This window comes from Macrosteles quadrilineatus, unplaced genomic scaffold (genome assembly GCF_028750875.1).
Source record: "Macrosteles quadrilineatus isolate MER2022 unplaced genomic scaffold, UCM_ALF_1.0 Scaffold_7__1_contigs__length_78375512, whole genome shotgun sequence".
In the NCBI taxonomy this organism is placed as follows: domain Eukaryota; kingdom Metazoa; phylum Arthropoda; class Insecta; order Hemiptera; family Cicadellidae; genus Macrosteles; species Macrosteles quadrilineatus.
Window position 1 is genome coordinate 22,017,560 of NW_026542600.1, and position 19,869 is coordinate 22,037,428.

At 32.2% G+C, this 19,869-nt stretch overlaps 1 protein-coding gene across 1 annotated transcript in view; it reads right to left on the bottom strand.

Moving 5' to 3' along the window:
• LOC128997821 (glycogen [starch] synthase-like) overlaps positions 1–19,869 on the bottom strand; it is a 35,046-nt gene continuing 15,177 nt past the window's right edge. The window contains exons 3-13 of the mRNA XM_054423563.1: positions 18,000–18,184; positions 16,281–16,472; positions 13,182–13,379; positions 12,372–12,634; positions 10,370–10,490; positions 9,259–9,425; positions 8,515–8,707; positions 7,592–7,766; positions 6,191–6,402; positions 5,221–5,424; positions 1–3,731 (exon numbers count right to left, since the gene is read on the bottom strand). Of these exons, the coding sequence (XP_054279538.1) occupies positions 3,705–3,731; positions 5,221–5,424; positions 6,191–6,402; positions 7,592–7,766; positions 8,515–8,707; positions 9,259–9,425; positions 10,370–10,490; positions 12,372–12,634; positions 13,182–13,379; positions 16,281–16,472; positions 18,000–18,184 (1,937 nt within the window). The 3' untranslated portion in view covers positions 1–3,704. The remainder of the gene's footprint in view (positions 3,732–5,220; positions 5,425–6,190; positions 6,403–7,591; positions 7,767–8,514; positions 8,708–9,258; positions 9,426–10,369; positions 10,491–12,371; positions 12,635–13,181; positions 13,380–16,280; positions 16,473–17,999; positions 18,185–19,869) is intronic.

The following is a 19,869-nucleotide window of genomic DNA, read 5'->3' on the forward strand; positions in this document are numbered from 1 at the left end:
TTGAAAATAGATCTATTTATTCAAAAACATGTATATAACTTTTAAATATAGTGCAAAAACAACATAGCTCTTTAAATTGTTGCATTTCGAGCCAAAAAAATCTAAATTGATGCACAATGCAAAAATATATATATAAAACTAAAATCTTGAGTATAAACTATGGCACTTCACAACATTTTTCATTAAATGCTACAAATAAATCAAACAAACTATCTTTTAATAACAACAAACCAAATACTAACTTTTTCGTGAGCTGCAAGAAAATCAAAAATGCCTAAAACGTTTAAATAAATTTATAATCATCGCCTAGCAAGTGATGAATCTAATTTGTTGAAACTAAACTAAGAGAAAGACATAATCATAGATATATAATAACTTTCTAAAATATAACCAGATTCTAATAATCAAACGGTACAAGGATAGTTAAAACGAAACTAACTAACTATAATCCATCTTGATTTCTTCTTATTCCTTTAAGTTTATGTAATGTAACTCTAGATTTTGACAAGACGCTGTTCAACATTTACTTGTTTTAAGTAGTAAGTCCCTAAATATAGGAAATATGATAAAGAGTGATTTGCCTTAAGTTACTTATAGCAATATCTCATATCCAAGGTTTTCTTCCTGTCAGATGCCTCATGTAGTTTCACAAAATTCATATGAGTTATTAAATAATTCCTTAAAAATCACATGAAAATTTTTATGTAAACACAAGTTTATTTTGCAATTCTATCACTAGAAATCTGACGTGTTTCTATATTTTTTGGAACAAAATTATTAAAAGAAATTTTGTTTGTTGACTAATGAGTCTAAAACAGCGTTTCTTTTTTCTACGAGCTAGTTTGAGCTGCCTGGATTTGTTAGATACAGATACCTTAAATGTCTTATTACTATTAAAGTCACGAATAAACCAAATAGCATGAAATACAATAAAATAAAACAACACTCTAATCCTGCAATATATTGGTCTTCCTCTTTTACTCATAGAGGGTTTTACGGCCTATGTCATTAGAATCTATAGTGGTTTTCAGCATCAACTGTGTCAAACCGTGTCGGTTCACCTTAACTTTGAAAAGGCATGATCAATGGCTAGGATGATGATGCAGTTGACACAAAAAATCACAATGGATTTTAGTTATTCATCATTTTTGTTGTTATCATCATTTGTAGGTACCACTACATGGAAAATGAAGTTTAAATAACGACTATTGGCGTAACGTGTGTAAAAAATAAATTAAAAATATTAATTAAGTTAAAGTTAAAACCAGCTTTACTAGATTGTGTACCTTACAATTAGTTGAATCAAAATCACTTGATGATTCAGTGCCATTTAAATAAAAAATTAATTGAATAATATGTAGGTTATTGATGAACCTGATAGGGAGAAATATATATTTCATTTGTTACAAAAATTCCAACAAAATCAATTTTTATTGAATAAGGCATGTTACCCAATTTTTTTCTATAGCCTTTATTTACAATTTTGTTTCTCCGATATTTTAAAACAATAAAAATTAGTTTTGGTTAGTTAACAAATGAATAAAAAAACATTTTATACAATAAAATATAACAATGACTAAAAAAATAAATCTACTGGTTACCAAACTATAAACATAAATTAATATCTATCAGTTGATAATGTGATGTGATATGGCACGAAAATAACTGGTAAAAATACAAACTAAAGTATAACCCCATAACCCTAACCAAGTCAACAACACAATTAATTACAAATTGAGATGTAGAATGTGATTTCCATTTGCATATCACACGATGCTTATAGACATTGAGCCCTACAATAGCAACATTAGTGAATTGCTTGGACCATCAACATCAGGGTAAGGAAAAAGTAAAATGAGCATGAATAAAGACTATTTGTATAAAGTTAAAGATAACTGTCTTTAACTTGTATATTTAACCAAATATGTTTTTCCTTGCTGTGGAAAATTATTTTGACCCCTAAATTTTTCACAACTACTGTTGTGCTTTTATTTTATTTTAATTTCAAATCAAGTCCCACTTAAAACTGTAACAGAACGTAATATCTGCTGGAATTTTTATTCTCACACAAGAATAGAATGGTGTGTGATTATAAAGTGTATGAACTTTGTGGGAAAAATTATTTTATTGTTTTATAAAACTAACAAATACAAATAAAAATATATAATGTCTTATACATGTTTTTAAAACGGGAACCAAATTTGGTAACCTTAACTTAAACCAAAACAAATGAGTAAATATATTTCAATCTTAAAATAAAATAAATGTATTATGATGCAAATAACTTGCTAAAAAATCTAACAAAATAATAAAACTTTAACATAACTAATACATCTACCTTAAAACAAAAGTTGTATTTGTTCTTTTTTACCTTTAACATATAATTATTTGTTTTATCATATCTTCTATGTATTATGTATATTTGTCAACATAAGGTATAACACTTATTTGTTGTTTTATACAAATAAATCAATAATATAAATCTTTATAAAGCTCTTAGTTTTACAATATTACAACAGTTTTCAATTCAATATAAATGTCTCATAGTAAACTCTTAAACCTTTTATGAGAACTTAACTATGGACAAAAAAAAATATTTTCATTCGTCTAAGTTTTGCTCTATCAAAATATGATAAAGTACACCTGTCTTCTAAATTATATTTTATGAATGAATTTGAAAGTTAAGCACCAAAGAATATTTGGCTTATTTCCCTTAACAATTTTTTAAGATTACCTCGGACCAATCAGACAAAACATTGTGTATATTTTAGGATTGTTTCCAAACATATATATAGGCCTAAACATCTTAAAATATTTTTTTTAGCTAAAAACTATAAAATTCAATCAAAATATCAACGAGAATAATTAATTTCTTTGCTAATGGTTAAACCACATCGTTTTGACTAAGATGGAAGCGAACCTACATTATAATAAACTAACCTACAAAAAATGAACACATTTTATGGAGCAGCTACCTGACTCGATGACAAGTTTTATATGTGATGCAATTCAAATGAAACCTCCAACATTTCAGTCGTGTCAACTTACACCTTTGATTCATGTGTACACCAGTAAATACATATAATATATGTTAAAAATTATTGATTTTATTCAAAGAGCAGTACTGCCTTGTTAAGCCTTACAATTTGAGTACTGAACCTTAAAAATATATTATGTGTATTTACCCACGTACATTATAAAAATGTGAGTATAAGGATGAAAACTGAATTGCTAGAGATGGCATTTTTTTAAGTCAAATCCCTTACTTATAAACCTAACATAGTAAAAGATTTTTAAGTTTTACGTTCACGAAAAATGTAAAATGGGTAATCTAATCACCAGGAACACACGTAAAGCTATAGAACTGACAATTTAGTCCGTTATATGTAAGGCACTTTGTCACTTCAGTAAGGAACCGGTGAAGTGGTATTTGTGGCATTTTGACAAAATATAACAACAATTGGCATGAAACTACTGTATTAAAAATATATATATCCAAAATAGTAGAGTGTAGAAAGTGTTTTAACACTTTCACTGGACAGATAAACGTTTGTGCTAGGCAAAACTAAATAGTATCCTTGAAAAAATGGTCTGTTGAGAGTATTGACTGTATAAAAAATAGAGTTTACACCACTAAAGGAGAGATTGCACAACCAAACCACTTAGCCTGCACCAGCCCTGGAGATGGTTTGGCACTTGGACTTTCATTTGTTTATGTTCAACTCTGCCAACTGCAAACAAAATTTATTTTAGTAAATGTGAAGAGAAACTAAAGTAAACAGGATTCTAAGACATAGATAAATGAATTCAGAAAAAGTGTATACCCGTACCCTTAAATTGGGGTGGTAAACTTTTATAAAGCTTACCTTCCCTGCGAAACAAGTAAAGATGACTAACAATTACAAGAAACAAATAAAAATCTTTGAAAGAACAATGTAAAATTAATATTACTTTGCAGTTCATTAACTGTTCATAATGTGTTGAAAGATCATGTTAATAACACAATTTTCGCCAAAAGCACCCAAAATAAGTTAATGCAGTAGTAGATACAATCCATAAAAACTTCTAAGTATTTGACTAAAAAATAACTGCGCTAACTCTATATAAATTTCACATACAAATGGAACTCTATGAAAATATGATAATGCCAAATTTAGTTTGAGTTAGTCTGATAAATGCAACCTAATGTAAAATACTTTCTCAATCAATGTGAGGAAGTTACAAACCAGGTGTAAGCAAATGCTTGGAAAGACTTAAGTGTCAAGTTTAACCTAAGAACTTCATTTCATTGCATACTGTTTGAACATCAATAATTCTTCATCAAATAAGAGTTAAGATGATACTCTTGATGTCTTATCTTCCAAAAACTCAAATCCATTTCCAAATAATCAATAATACTTTCATTAAAATTAAATATAAACCTATTTAAAGGGAAACTAATCAAATTAATCCCTTAAACTACCCCTCAAAACTCAGATGATAAAAAAAATATTGTTCACACTAGTGGTATTAGAAAAACTGTGTTATTTATTTCCGAGAAAATTCATTTGCTCAAATACCAAGTTGTAATTTTATTCATCATTGCCTCCAGAATTGATTTAGGATGTGTAATAAATAGGAAACCTTAACGTCAATCCTATTCAAGTCTAAGGCGACTAGTTTCGGAACATTACAGGTTCCATTTTCAAGCCGAGTCTTCTTAAAACTGATTGAACGCATTGTCGTTGTCATCAATGTACAAACAAACATTATTCAACACACGAACACAGATATATTAAAAACATTAACAATGAATACATGTAGTGTTTGCCATTATATATGGTAGCATTGACCACCGGAGGTTACGTGTTATGGCGAGATTTTCACGATTTCATATTTCACCTCGGTACAAGATGACAATATATAAAAAAAGGTTGTTTTTATATTAATCCTCTCCCAACCAATTGATATTTTTTCAAATCAATAATTTCTAAAGCAACCCTACGTTCGCCCGAAACCCTAAGGCCAAATTTTTTTTACCCGACCCGAAGTAAGCAATTCTGTCCTGCATACCCATATTAATATTAAGAAGATGAGGCAAATGAATGGAACCATCTATAATGTTCTGGAATCAGTACCCTAAGTCTGTATGTAATAGGATTAACATTGATGAGGTACGTACCCCTATTTATCACAAGTTGTAAATTTTACGGAAACAAATTTTTGATCAGATGGTGTTACCTCTTTCTCATCATCGACTTCATCCTCATCATCAGAACCATGACGGGAGCTTGCAGGGGTTGTGTGACGAGACGCAGCTGGACTCGGAGGTTCTGAGAAGGGACGGGGGTAGTTCATGGTGCGACCCCCCATCCCTTCCTCATCATCATCTACATAGTCAGGGTACACGACCTGACAAGCCTTCTGTCTAGCCTGCCTGTAGTACTGTGAACAAACAGATCACCGATCTATATTTCAGATATGGTTTTAAATATCTTGAAGATTAATGTTTTGGTTTATATTAGTGGACTTAAAGCTTCATTATAAGCTCTGAAGTTTGACGAACACACAAAATCTGCAGAATTTATCCCTAATACTTTGCTTGTTACAGAAATCTGCATTTGCAGACCTTTGGCTTTTGAAGTACTGTTTTTTTTTTATTGTATTTTATTGCATGTTGCATGACAAGATCTATTGCACTGTATGTGTTTGTTTAATGATCAATAGTAACACATACAGTTTAATAAATTTAGTTTAAAATCTGAAGGAGAAGTTTATGCTTTTTAAATAATATTGTGTATGAGGTACATTTAATTATTGTGAATTGAAAAATAATTCGACAAAACTAGATTTTATAGTTTGGTTTAAAAGTTTAATATATACAATGGTTTAAAATAATTTAAATCAATAAATGGAGGATTTAACAGTCATGGTTAAATCTAATCTTTTTAGCGAGAAAGAAAATAACTACTGGCAAGAACGAAAAATGGAAATCTCGATCTCGTAGTTTAACTCTCAACTATCTAACAAAAAAAAAATCTTACACTAAAAAAAGCTAGCTAGGCGATTAATGGTTTTGATATTTCTCAATATAGAACATCTAATAAATGAAATAAAATACTTACAGTAGTAAAAAACTTAAAACTAAATTTCTATTTTCAAAATACACAAAAAAAAAAAAAATGATATCCAAAAAATCCACAGAACTTACGATTCCCAGATTTCTCCAGTCTAGTAAATCACTGAGACGTTCTGTTCGGTTACGCTGAATGATACGCTGTCGTCGGTTCAGCCGAGCAAAGTCGTACATATATTGAGCCAATTGCTGCACAGAGTCCTCTAGACCAATGAAGCGACGGTCTACGATGTATATTCCGTAAGACAGTGGATCAGCAATGTGCTCCTGCATGAAGCATCCAAAACCTGCAACCAATAATTTTTTTATGTCAGGTATGAATTCAAAATTTTACTAATATGAGACTAGATATTAGATAACCTATACTTTTTTTGAGATATTTAGTCAACAATAAAAAATATAAAGGAAAATTAACTCTTTTTTTCAACTCTATCCAAAAATAAGGATTTAACGGTGTCACCTGCTACAGAAAATTGCCATATCCTGTTCGGCATTAACTAACAAACTTCTTTAGTTTATTTTTATTTTTTAACACACATTTGGGAGGATTCCATCTTTTCACTCTTTCAACCTAAACTTAATAACTTTCAGCTTAATATGGTATCAAGTTCAGATAACACTTTGTTATAGATGGACGAGATTGGATTTTTATTTTGAGACGAGACAGGATTTTTTTATTTCTCATAAAATTTTGGGACGGGATAGAGACAGGATTTCCCTTTTCATACGCCAGAAATGTACATATTTTAAACTGATTTTGTAACAATGTTAAATACCTACTGATTTATGACAGATGACTGGCTAAATACAAAAATAATAATAATAGGCAAGAATATTTAAAAATTGTTATCAAAAAACATCAGAATAAAAAACAAAACAAAAAGCAAATATTAATTAGGCCTACCACGCATAGGATATCATGGCATTATACATCAGCATAATGAATCAATGCATGGTGATATCAGTTAGTATATAGTTCAACATTGAAAAATATTTACAAGCTAAGTATTAAATACTTCTCATCATTTAGACATGTATACATATAGATATGTACATGTTAACACTCAAGAATTAAATAGGAACGCCTTCGCAAAGGAAACACAATAACAACGCGCTCCTGTATTGCGGGTATTGCATTGACTTTCTGCAGGCGATTTTAGTTTTTTTTAATAATCTCTTCTAAAAAAAATCTCAATCAAAATAAAATCTCGTCTCACAAGATTTAAAATTTCTCAAAATGTTGAGACCCGTCCATCCCTACTTTATTGTTTAACAAAATTAAAACATCTATGGACTTTGATCTAAAAACTTCAACAAGTAGTATTTATGGTATTGGAAGACACAGAATGATTTAGGATATCGCCGACACAGTCCCGAATTTGGTTGCATTTCTCTCAGCGAATGATTTAAATACTTTTACTATCATAATTAAACTGATGGTGTCTTCTGTCTTTTCTATGAAGAGGTGTACAATACCTGAGAGGTTGGTGGTGATGGAAGGAATACCCATGACAGTACACTCAGCTGGGGTGTAGCCCCATGGCTCATAGTAGCTGGGGAACACTCCCAGGTGACAACCTCGCACAAACTCCTCGTAGTCTAGTCCAAACAGAGGGTTGGTGGAAGACAAGAACTCAGGGTGAAACACAACCTGTGACACAAATGTGTTAGAATCTGTCAACCAAATATAATGAAATAGGTAATTCATTTATCTCTACTTTGTAGGGATGTGTCGAATGCGAATCTCGAATCCACCGAATCCGAATCTCGAATCAACCGAATCCAAATCTCGAATCTACCGAATCCGAATCTCGAATCCACCGAATCCTAAGAAAAGATTCAGATTTGAGATTCGATTAACGAGATTCCAGGATCGAATTAATTTTTTTAGGATTCGGATTCGGATTTGAGATTCCAAATTCCTGGATTCAACTATCATTACTACTTTGTTTCTTTCTTGAAACAATCCTGTTAGGAGTAAAAGGTATGTATTAATAATGTGTGGTTATTGTTGAAAAAATAATCACAGATTTTTGCTACTATCCATCTTTATTGAAATCTCAATGTATCAAAACTAAAAAAATAATGGTTTGAATAAAATCCTGACAGGAAAACTGAAAAAATACTGGTAACCATGTATTAAACCAATTTTGTATCAAGAAACTAGGTAAAAACAATTTACCACATAGAAACCGCATCGACCTTAAATTTTCTGTACCCACAGACCCCTATTTCTTAGCAACACCATAACCGTCTCCTGTGATTGCAATTTTTTACCACCAAACGAGGCCAAAAGAGAACCTTGTTAATGAATGAACACTAAGCTGTAGGGTGATGGTTATTATTCCATCATTTACCCGTAAACATATAAGCATATACGACAACAATGATAGTGTTACCTTGACTCTGTCGTGCACAGTGTTGAACAGATGGCAGCGTCTGATACAAGCCAGTACAGGATCAGCCCAGTCGTCTATCACGTTGTGTGTAGTGATGGGTGGTAGCCCTGTGCGCTGCAGCGCGTACAGACATCGCTTGACCTTCACTTTGTCCTCTTTGGTTAGCAACTCTTCCGAGTTCGGCAATCTCCCACTAACAACAAACGACTTTCAATCCCTCACTAACAACACATTACATTACAATCTCTTGCTGATAACATACAAGAATTGCAATTTTAATTTTCTGCCATGACAAGGTATTGAGGTATTCACTAATTTAACCCTTTCAGAATTATTTTCGACGAGTACAACAGCCAAATTGAAATGAATTGGCTGAGTCTTAATACAAGTTTAGTCCGTTTGATGAACAATATTTTTCATAATACTACACCATTTGTTTATTTAATGAATAATAAAATAAAAAAATTTATAATATTTAGATTTATAAGAAAACTTCCAAAATGGTTTGATCTTGTATTTTATTATAAACAAACAGATGATACCGAGGTATTAAACTTGTCAGTCGATCATTACAATTACATTTACAATCAAAGATTATTAAAGAAATGAATTAACAGCTGATTCCCTAAATTCAAGCTGGTTCTTTTTTAGGTTAGGGATTATAAGAATAAATATTAAAACTATTCAATTTTGCTGCAGTATGACAAAATTAAATTTAATATGGTAATGCAAAGTGAATGTTACCTTAGACAAATCTCGTACATCTGCTTGCTCATTTTGCTCTGGATCTCGTTTATGGTGTCTCGTAAACTCTTGGTTACCGCATGACCTCGTAAACTCTCCACATTGAAGTTGTTGGTCTTTGCAGGGAAGATGAGGAAGGCGACTACCGTAACATCTGGGTGTGATGACTGAGGGCAAAAGTTGAGAATTAGTCAATAAAAAAGTAATTTAAAATATTTTTTCCTCTTCTGGAAAATAAGTCTTACTACTTAAGAGGAGGCCGCATGAAAATGGTTTGATGAGCATCCATGCAATGTCACTAAATGTCTATTAAATTTAACAGCAGTTACAAAAGACAGGGTGTTTAAAAAAGGTGGGGAAATAATCTACGTAGTGATTCCTTGGGTCAATATAAAGAGTAAATCAAGAATAACATTTTTTCCAAAATCGCTTCGTTAACCAGATATCCGCCATTTTGTTTTTTTTTTACATAAACATTTTTATCTTTGGATTTTTTCAACCGACCTTTATGAAACTTGGTATGTATGTTAAGGTAGAAAAGACCCATGTAAAAAATTCATCTTGATTCAATTTAAAATTTAAAAATGGCGGTCATTTAAATTCTTTAAACTTAAATTACTCAAAAACGGCTGATTTTATGAAAAAATGTCAGGAACACTTTTATTTGGCATTTAAACAAGTGCCAAAAGATTGAATAAGAAATAGCTGAAATATTAAGATTTTTAGTTGTAAAATGGGGCAAACTTGACTATATTCTGCCTTATTCTACCCCATTTAACAACTAAAAATATAACTGTAATAACTGTAATATTTAACTGTAATAACTGTTTAACTGTAACTGTTATTATCTTTTAACCTTTCATTTGCCTGGCCTCTTGTGCCTCAAAGGCCTTTGCGTATTAAAAAAGGAAGGGGTGAGAAGGTACAGTACTGTACAGGATTGTATTCAACTGAAAAATTCAAAGTTGTGGCAAGTAGTCTGTTGAGCTACTAACAAACTGAGCCACCACAACTCACCAAATTCAACTTAAGAACATCCAGAAACCTAAAATTTGAAACTAGAAGTAAATTATTTAAATTAGAGCTATCAAAGAGACTTTTAGAGCTTCACCTTAAGATAGTGGTTTAGACGAGCGAGAGCTTCAATGAAGATGTCTGCTCCTTTGTTTGAAAACTCGTATCTGCCTGCTGTGAAGAAGTACAGAGTCTTTTCCAGGTCAAAGTCATAATGCCTGAAAGTTGAGAAATAAAAGTAATAAAAGGTGTCTAAGATAGATCTGGTACAAACTTTAGGACTAGGAATCATGTATATGTTGTCTTAGGTTTATTAATAGATGGAATTGACACATGAGGAAGAAGGTAACAAGACGGTATCCCCTGGAGAGTCTACAATTTTCCAAGAAAACTCTACAATAAAAATAGGAAGAGTCCAACAAAATTCTATCTGAATTTCTTTTTAGACATTAAAAAGAGTGGTCTATTTTGATGATATATTAAATCCAGGAATTCACTGCATGCTCTATTATGAAAAAAAATTTGAAAAATTTGATCATGTCTCTCCCTTTTGAGAAGTAGCTAGTCTGCTTTACGTTGAAGCCATGTGCAGGTTGTTGACGTGCTGCATGACCCACAGAGCGTTTCTCTTTGTAAGCCCGACTATTTACGAGAGGCTTTCTCTTCGCGACAAGGTTTCCCAGCGCAGGACACGTCATGGTGGGAGGCTTCACCTCCCAAGAGTTTCTCTAGAGCTTGGGAGGAAGACCTTCTCATATTTTGGTCCCTCGTTGTACAATGGTCTACCCGACGGCATGAAGGTTGTTGCATCTAGCAAAACTTTTAAAGAAAAACTTAAAGATATGTTTTTAAACAATTTGTAATTATTGTCTAAGTGTATAACGGCCAAATAGCACCTGTAGAGTAAGATATTTAGCATAGTGACGAAAGTTGTTCTGAAAAGCTGGTGCACCAGAGGAATGCTTAATAAAGACATTTTTATTTATATATTTATTTATTTATTATACTTAAAATATGTATAATCCTAAATAAAAATCTGCGAGGGCTGTCCAGAAAGTAACAGACGTTTTGATATAAACCATTTACAAAAAGAAAAAAAAACAATATACATTTTAATAAACATTTTGGCTAAACTTTCAGGCTATTTTGCCATTTAAATTAAGTCATTTATCATAGCGTGCTACAAGCTTTTCAATGCCCTCTTTAAAGAAATCTGCCGCCCGTGAGTTTAACCATTGGATTACACCGGATTGGAGATCAGTGTCAATGCTCAGTGTCAAGCATTGCGTAGTGAGCCACAATTTTCATCACTGGAAACAGATGGTAGTAACTCGGTGCCAAATCCAGGCAGTATGGCGGATGATTGAAAACTTTCCATCCAATAGCTCTCGGGTACAATTGGCCGTGTGTGGACGGGCGTTCTCATGAAAAAACAAAACTTTTTCACTTAGATTTCCACAGCCCTTGTTTCGTATCACACATCTTAATTTTCAGTGTGTGTTTTACAATACCTCTGAGTTTATTGTTCGGACATGTTCAAGAAAATCTACCAAAATCACTCACTGAGCATCCCAAAACACAGTAGCCATGATTTTTCTTGCTGATACCGTTTGCAAACAGTTAATCTTTTACTTGGGCTAATGCGTGTGACCTCATTCCATCAACTGCCCTTTTGTTTCACAGTTGATGTGCTTTACCCAAGTCTTGTCACCAAAGTTATGATACGATCAATAACATGGTTTCCACTTTTGTCATTCTCTTTCAGAAATGTCAGTGCTACAGCAACTCTTTGTTTTTGGTGGTCTTCCGTTAGCAATTTTGGAACCTACAAAATATGTGGTATCCAAGTTTACCGACCACAATTTGATGAGGTAAACTCAGTGACATTTGAGGAAAATGTTCTGGGAATTGTATTTGTAAAACAACAATTTACACAGATTTTTTCATCGATTTTCGCCACCAATTCGTCAGTCACAAGACTAGGCCTACCACTGCAATCCTCGAAATATTTCAACCGAGCAAAACAATATTGTCAAGCTTAGACACCATTCATAATAGTTCTGCACATACTCACTTTCTGAAATGTAAAGTATACTTACCCATAAAAGTGTCCTCTGACGAATTCGTGGATCTTTTCTTTCGACCTGGCGTGAAGGTTTTGGAACTCGTGAAGGGCAGAGAACTTGATGACGTTGAGACCGTTAGGAGTGATGACTTCGGCCTTACGTTTGAGCAGATGTTCAGCTTCATATCCGGTGATCTCAGAGACGGTAGTGAAGATGTGAGCGAGATGAGATGCGGCTCTCTCCATGCAGTATCGATGATAGATCTGCCGTTTCCCTGCTTCCTCATCAACATTGAACTGCAAGCCAATGCATCATTACATAATGCTATTTCATAAATGTTCATAAATATTTTTGCACTTTCTCAAGAAGCTCTGCGGTATAAATTACAAACTATGGAACCAGTGCAGAAGTGTTTTGAGCCGAATCAATGACAATTGTATGTGTACCCAAGCGCTGCCTCTATTACATAAATCCTTAAAGTCTGATTCATAATTAGTGGCAAAACTTACTTGATTAATTATGAATTACTTGATTAAGTTATATATTTGCTGATCTGTGCAATTTTGATATACTGCAGTGTTGCATCTAAAAAATAGGTGCTACTGCAAGGTAAGTAGAAATACCGCTAAAATAGAAAATCAGCTACTAATATATGTCAGGATATTTTTTTTATCAGGAGTATGCTCAACCTCCACCTATTGCCTGCACACTCTTCCCAAAAAGTCACGAAGACTTATTCCCAATTTTTAATTTCCTCAGACTGAAGGCAGATTATTTATAGTACTGGAATGGAGAATTTTACTATACAGTACTAAAGTTTTCATAGAGGTTACCAGGACTTACCGTGCTGAGATTATTGTAGAAGTCAGTGTTGCCAGCACAAAGGTATCGGCCGAGCAGTGTTGCGTGTGTTGTGAACACTGTTGCCACAGCAATCTGCTTGGTCCTCAGAGCTATGAGTCCAACTCCAGCCTGCCACTCGTGGAAATGTGTGACTATACGAGGTGGCCCAGCGTTTAGCTCCTCCACTGCCTTCTTGAACTGTACAAACAAATTAACACTATATAAAATGGCAATATTCAGGATCATGGTCTTCAGAGTTCGTTGTATCACATCACTCAGCGGAATGATGATGTTAAGGCTTCAGAGCAGATGGGTTGGTTCTGAGGGTGCAGATTAGATTATATAAGATTATATTATACTAGCTGTTACCCGTCGGCTTTCCCCGATATGTGTGTTTTATTACTACTAAGAACCCGCTGAAGGCTGAAATTTCCTTTTGCATTAATTTACCGTCTAACTGTCCTTTAACCAGGAGCTTCAAATTACTCCCCCTGGAACAATCGCCCTATTCGCACAATATTACAAATTATTTATTAAATTTAAAACATAAACACAACTGTGAACAATCCTACTTTGACAGTTCTGCTTGGTTTAAAAACAAATAATAGTGCTGCTACCTGTTGGTAAACCTTGTAACTTGTAACTTTCTAATACTATTTATTAAACATCATAGAACCAACTTGTTTAATTGAAACAGCTGTCAAGATTCATTAATTCCTTTTAAATATGAATACCAATACTCATAAGGTTAATATGGGAAACTACAGAGCTACTGGGGTGGAGCCCGAAAGTCAGATCAGAACAAAAACTCCTTAGTTTTCTTATGTAATGCCTAAAGATACCAAATTTCAGCCTTCTAGCTAGTCTGGAGGTTGGAGAATTAGTGATGAATCAGTGAGTGAGTGAGGGCTTTGACTTTTATATGTTTACATTATTATTATATATATATATCTTATATTAGAATATATGTAAAAAATCTTTTAGTCGAATCGTTGCTTCGAATCAAAAAGTGTTTGCTGCTTCGCACACCCTTAATAATAATTATTATTATATTATATGGATTATAATGTATTCTGTGTAAGAGGATGGATTACATTCTGCTTTGAGGGGGGTTGGGGCATTTCAGATCATTTTAAATAAATATTATGCAATGTCTTCCATTGATTGGAATGTAATCAACGTGTTGTTGCCCTCGTCCTATACATTCCTTGGACTATTCCTCTTGCATTGGAATTTTAAATTACTAAACAATGGTGTTTGAGTATTAGGCCTACTAATTTAAAAGCCAGAAGAGTTTTAAAAATTGATACAGTGTATTTTCAAAATTATTTTTATTTTATTTTGTATTTTAAGTTTGTTAGTGTTAAAAAGTACTGTTTTGAATATCTATAAACTGTAATACTCAAATTATCCTGGTGTAAAAGGTGTGATTGCCATTTTCTAGAAACTCCCTTAATATTCTTAATAATCTCATGATAATAAAGATTATTTATGATTACTTTGGCAGGTTGTAAACAACACAGAATAAATACAGTTCATATCAAGACTTTTTAAATAGTAAAAATCTGCTATTAAACTCCAGTAAATTTGTATCTTGTATTTTGTATTTGTATTTTGTATCTTTTTCAACAAAAAAAGCAAAAAATAGAATAAGTCCAACAATATTCCTAGAAGATGAAATACTAAATCATTTAAATTAAATAAAATTCTTAGGCTTGACTATAGATGAACTTGGGACAACCATATTAATCATATTACGAATAAAACCTCAAGTGGTCTATATGCTTTGAGGAGACTGGTCTACTCCTGTAATATTAAAACAAAACCTTAAAATCCATATATTTTGCTCTAATACATTCACATATTGCTTATGGTGTTGGTATATATGGATCAACAACAAAGAAGAACATGGATAAAATTCTGATTCAGCAAAAAGAGCTTTAAGAATAATGTTTCATTTAAAATCAAAAGATTCTGTAAAACATATTTTTAAAGATTTAAAAATATTCACAGTTTACAGTTTACACATTTATGAAACAATAAAATTTACATTACTTGGCAATAGGATTTCGATTGGCAATACAATACATTCTTATAATACTAGAGCTCATCGTTTAGTAGAACAACATAACTTGGAATTTTTCAAAAAGAAAACAACATATGTAGGAAATAGATTTTTTTATGGCCTCCCGGGAAATATTAAATTGGAAAAAACCAAAATAAGTTTTTGAGACTATTGAAGGCATACTTGATTGAATCAACGTTTTACTCTCTCCAACATTTTTTCTCATAGTCAAAAGTAATATAATTAAGACATACCTGAAAATTATAATTAGAAAAATCTTTGCTGGACGTGGTTATTCCAGGATATAGTAATTACTGTATGTACATAATCCTTATTTTAAGTATTGTTTTACTAAGTTTTAAGACTCAGTTGTAGTTATTTAATTTTACTTTTTTCCATAATTTCTTGGAGTGATGCTTAACGTATGTTGTATATATATAACTAAGAGCTGAAAACTCAACTGTGGGATGTATTTTTAGATATTAATAATATGTAAAATTTAGGTTAGGTCTGACTCTATTCTTTGTAAACAATTTACATGTTACAGAATAAAGAAGTTTTGAATAGAATATCAAATGTACATTGATGACATTGATTGGAAAAATATTCAAACTCAGTCACAATAATATTAGATAGAGTGCATGTGACAAATTGCACCTTCAAGTTCCTTTCTGGTTTCATCAACCCACAATATAGTTTCTAAGATCTCAAAACACAACGATTGACTAGCCAGCCTAAGCCGGATGAACCAGAATCAGTAAAAAAAGTTGATGAAAACTTTTCCATCAAAACTTTTTTAGATACACAGTTTTAGGGAGAGAGAGAAAATACTTAACACTGAACCAACTATGTTTCAGGTCTAAGTTTCAGGTTCAGGTCTAAGTCAGTCTAAGTAATATTAGAAATTGATTTTTTTTTCTTCTCAATAAATTGAACCTTAGACAGAAACAAGACCAAATTTCTCACAATTCCCCAAGTTTGACTTCTTCTTAGTCCTAGTTAGTTGATAAACTTCTAGATAAATTCTTCCTTACCTCAGCGATGAATTCAGCAACTAGAAAGCCGAGAATGACAGCATCATTGGCCTCAACGTCTAGGTGAGGAATCCCAATGTTGGTTGAGGCCCACAAATCCTGCTTGAACTCATCCAGTTTCCAAGCTGCGGAGCCGATGTCAAACAAGATGAGTTGAGGGTTGCCATCAACCAACCAGGTGCCAGTGTGTACCTACCAACATTTATTTTGATAAAATTAGAACTGCTAAAGAATACAATGAAAACATTCTTGAGGCTGGATTCATTACAATATATGTAAAAACTATTTTCTGAAGTTTGGTAATTGTGAAATATTGTACATCAGCCTAATAGATAAACAACCCCACCGTATTTTTATGTGGTAAGAAGCATTTGTATTACATATGGGCGTTATAAGGAGAGTAGGCTACTTAAGCTATAATTCAACTCTCAAGTCTCTCAACTAAATATATAAAACAATCAACAATTGTTCATAAAAAAAATATGTAAAATTATTTTAGAATCAACCTAAACAGAACCTTTTCAACTTTAAGTTATTAAGCTGGAATAGCTCAAACAGGCATTTTAACTATATCCATTCATTTTATTACAAAAACCAAGGGAAAATATTAAACCACTTAAAGCCAGTTATAAGAAAAAAAATAAATTTTTACTTTAGTTTTAATACAAAGTTTGATGTTAAAAAAAATTGAAACATCTTATTTTTCTCAATAGACCTAATACCTAAACAAAAAATATATTTTTGTAGTAATCAAAAGTAACAAAATTAAAGTTAAATATGAATAACATAGAAAAATGGCATATTGTTAACTACGAGAAATATCTCAGAGTAGTTAAAAATATTCCTTTCATTGTTGTTTTATGTGCATTTGTTATGATGATTAGATTTGAGCAGTAAGGTGGTTGTAAAGTTTACCACCCTTGTACGCAGGAGCTCTCTGTTTTATACTTAACACAATTTTTGTATAAATATAAATCAGAAATACATTTTTTAAATTGATTTTGTTTAGAGTTTTTCTCAGTTACTGAATAGTCTCATAAGATTTCAATCCATACAAAACATCATAGCATCATATGAAACATTGCATAATGGAATGGACTTCCTACATAAGTCTTTAGTTCTGTCTATGTCCACCAAATTCCACACAGTGAAATGGGCCTCCTAACCTTTGTATATCAAATCAAATCAAATAAAATCTTTATTCATCATTAAATAACATGAGTTACAATAGATTTTGTCAAAATGTATAATGTATAAATACCTCAAAACACCTCAAAATACCTGTGACACCTCAAAACATGACTAGGCCTACAGCATGAAAGACAATTGGTTCAAAGGATTCCACACAATAAAATAAGTAAATGAATAAGCAGTTCGGACAAATACACCTTGTAAAGAATTATAAAGTGTGAATTTAAATTTTTTTTATGGTACTCACTAGTTTCTTTAGAAGCACATTATTGTCAAAGCTTTTAAGATGTCAAACATTAAAAAAAATAACCAAACACTATCGTAACACAAAATAAAACAAAGACAGCTTATGTAGTTCATATAAAAAGCAAAACTGTTTTTTTTTTTCAGTGCCATGTTGTTGACTAAAATGTTATACAAGAGACAGAAGTAGGTCCTATTTGTCATAAAAGGAATTCAAAGGCAATAGAATGGGTTATTAAAATTTTACATTCTACACTCTACAATCATGTTTACAGGGTACGATACCTGGTAGCCCCTCTCCCTCATACGGCAGACTGCAGTGTGTAGAGGACTGCCTACATGGAATTCCTGTTCCTCCACCTCTGTCCTAGCGCATTGCTCCTTGTATGGTCCTAGCAGACAATACTGATCTCCCATCTCCTCTGTAGAAACATAGGCCTTCGATCGGATCACGGTGTAGATTCCTCCAACTAAAATATTGAAGTAATCTGTTTTAGTCATCAAGTAACATTGTTCAAATAATTTCTCATTTAAAAGATGTTGGTGACGACTTGTAATCTTGCGCGTGGATCAAACACAGCAAAGCAAGGAGTTTGATGGTACAGTGCAGGAGTGAACTGTACAGATCAAATTTAGTGGCAGGCACCAGGATTCAAACCTATAACATTGCTGTCATGAGATTTGTAGCATGTCGTTCTGCCGGCTGAGCCACCAACAAACTATGTGCGTACTAAAAGAGTAAATCTAAAGCTTAACAGGGTAATGAGAACAGTAAAAGAGACGTTAATGCCTACTGTTCTTCTCTAACTACCAGTATTAAGGATCTCCTTCTGAAAAATGCAATCTGGCTTATCCTATTGTACTTTATTGTACCGAATGGAAATAAATATATTTGATTTGATTTGATTTGATCTGCCATAAATTAGTAAGATATTCTAGATCAATTGTGTATGCTCCTGAAAACTTATCTTCCAGGACAGAAATAAATTTAAGCTCTGTCATCTATAATTGCAATCATTTTACAATTATGTCATTGACAGAAATCATCCAATATCATTGATGCCACTCCCTGCATCCCCCCATAGGGGCTTTATTAAACTAGTTTTACACCAATGTGGGTAGGTGTAATTTAACTAGGTACAATGCACCAGATCAGTCATTTGACTGTGGTACCAAGTCTGACTTTTAGAAAACAATTGCCCTCTATCAGCATTCATAAATTGGTTAACTTAATTTAATCGACTACTCAAATGAAGTAACGCTAACTAAAATTAGAGAACTTGGTGGCTTTAGCTAGTGGGCCTATGTTTCTGTTAACTGTATATTTACCTGATTTTAATGAAATGAGGAAATTTACAAGGCCACTGATATTTTTTTTTTTAGAGGTTAGCGGCCTCTTTTAACCTTGCATTTGCCCATCCACATAGACTAAGCGCCCGTGCGTGGATGGTTAACAGCAAAGCAAGGAGTGAGCCGGGTATTTTAGATAGATTGCATTTGGTAACTATACCAAAAGCTTCATAGTACATCTAGGAAGTACGTTTTGGAAACCTTAATATTTTAAAATTTCTTGGGAATTACATTTTTATATGGAATAGGTTATTTGAGGACCTTTTTTTACCATGTACTAGTTTTCTCTATATTACCTTTCAGTATTTTATAATAAATGTTAAAATTTATTGTAATTGTATCACCAGCAAAATTTGAGAACAGTTTACTGCTACAGATTCATAAACGATGACTGAGAAACAACTGAATTTAAAATTTAAGGAGTGGTAAAAAATTTGGTCTAGTAGAACTTTTTACTTTTGCGCTGTAATTTCTATACATTTTAAATTAAATAAACTGACTAACCATAAATTATACTCTACTTATTAACATATTTACTTTCAGATTAAATTCAAATGGTGTAATCAATAATCATACTTATTTATACATAATTGGACATAAGCCTATACTATTTAACAAAGTAAGTCAAAAATAGATATTATGTTAATTGATATGTGCATTTTAAATTACGTGTGTTAAAATGTTTCCCCTAAATCAGGCCTTATTTTTTAACTAAATATACATATAAAATAAACTAAATAAGTTCATGAATTAAAAAAAAAAATGTATTATATTTATATTGGTTTTTACTATAATGGTAATTTTC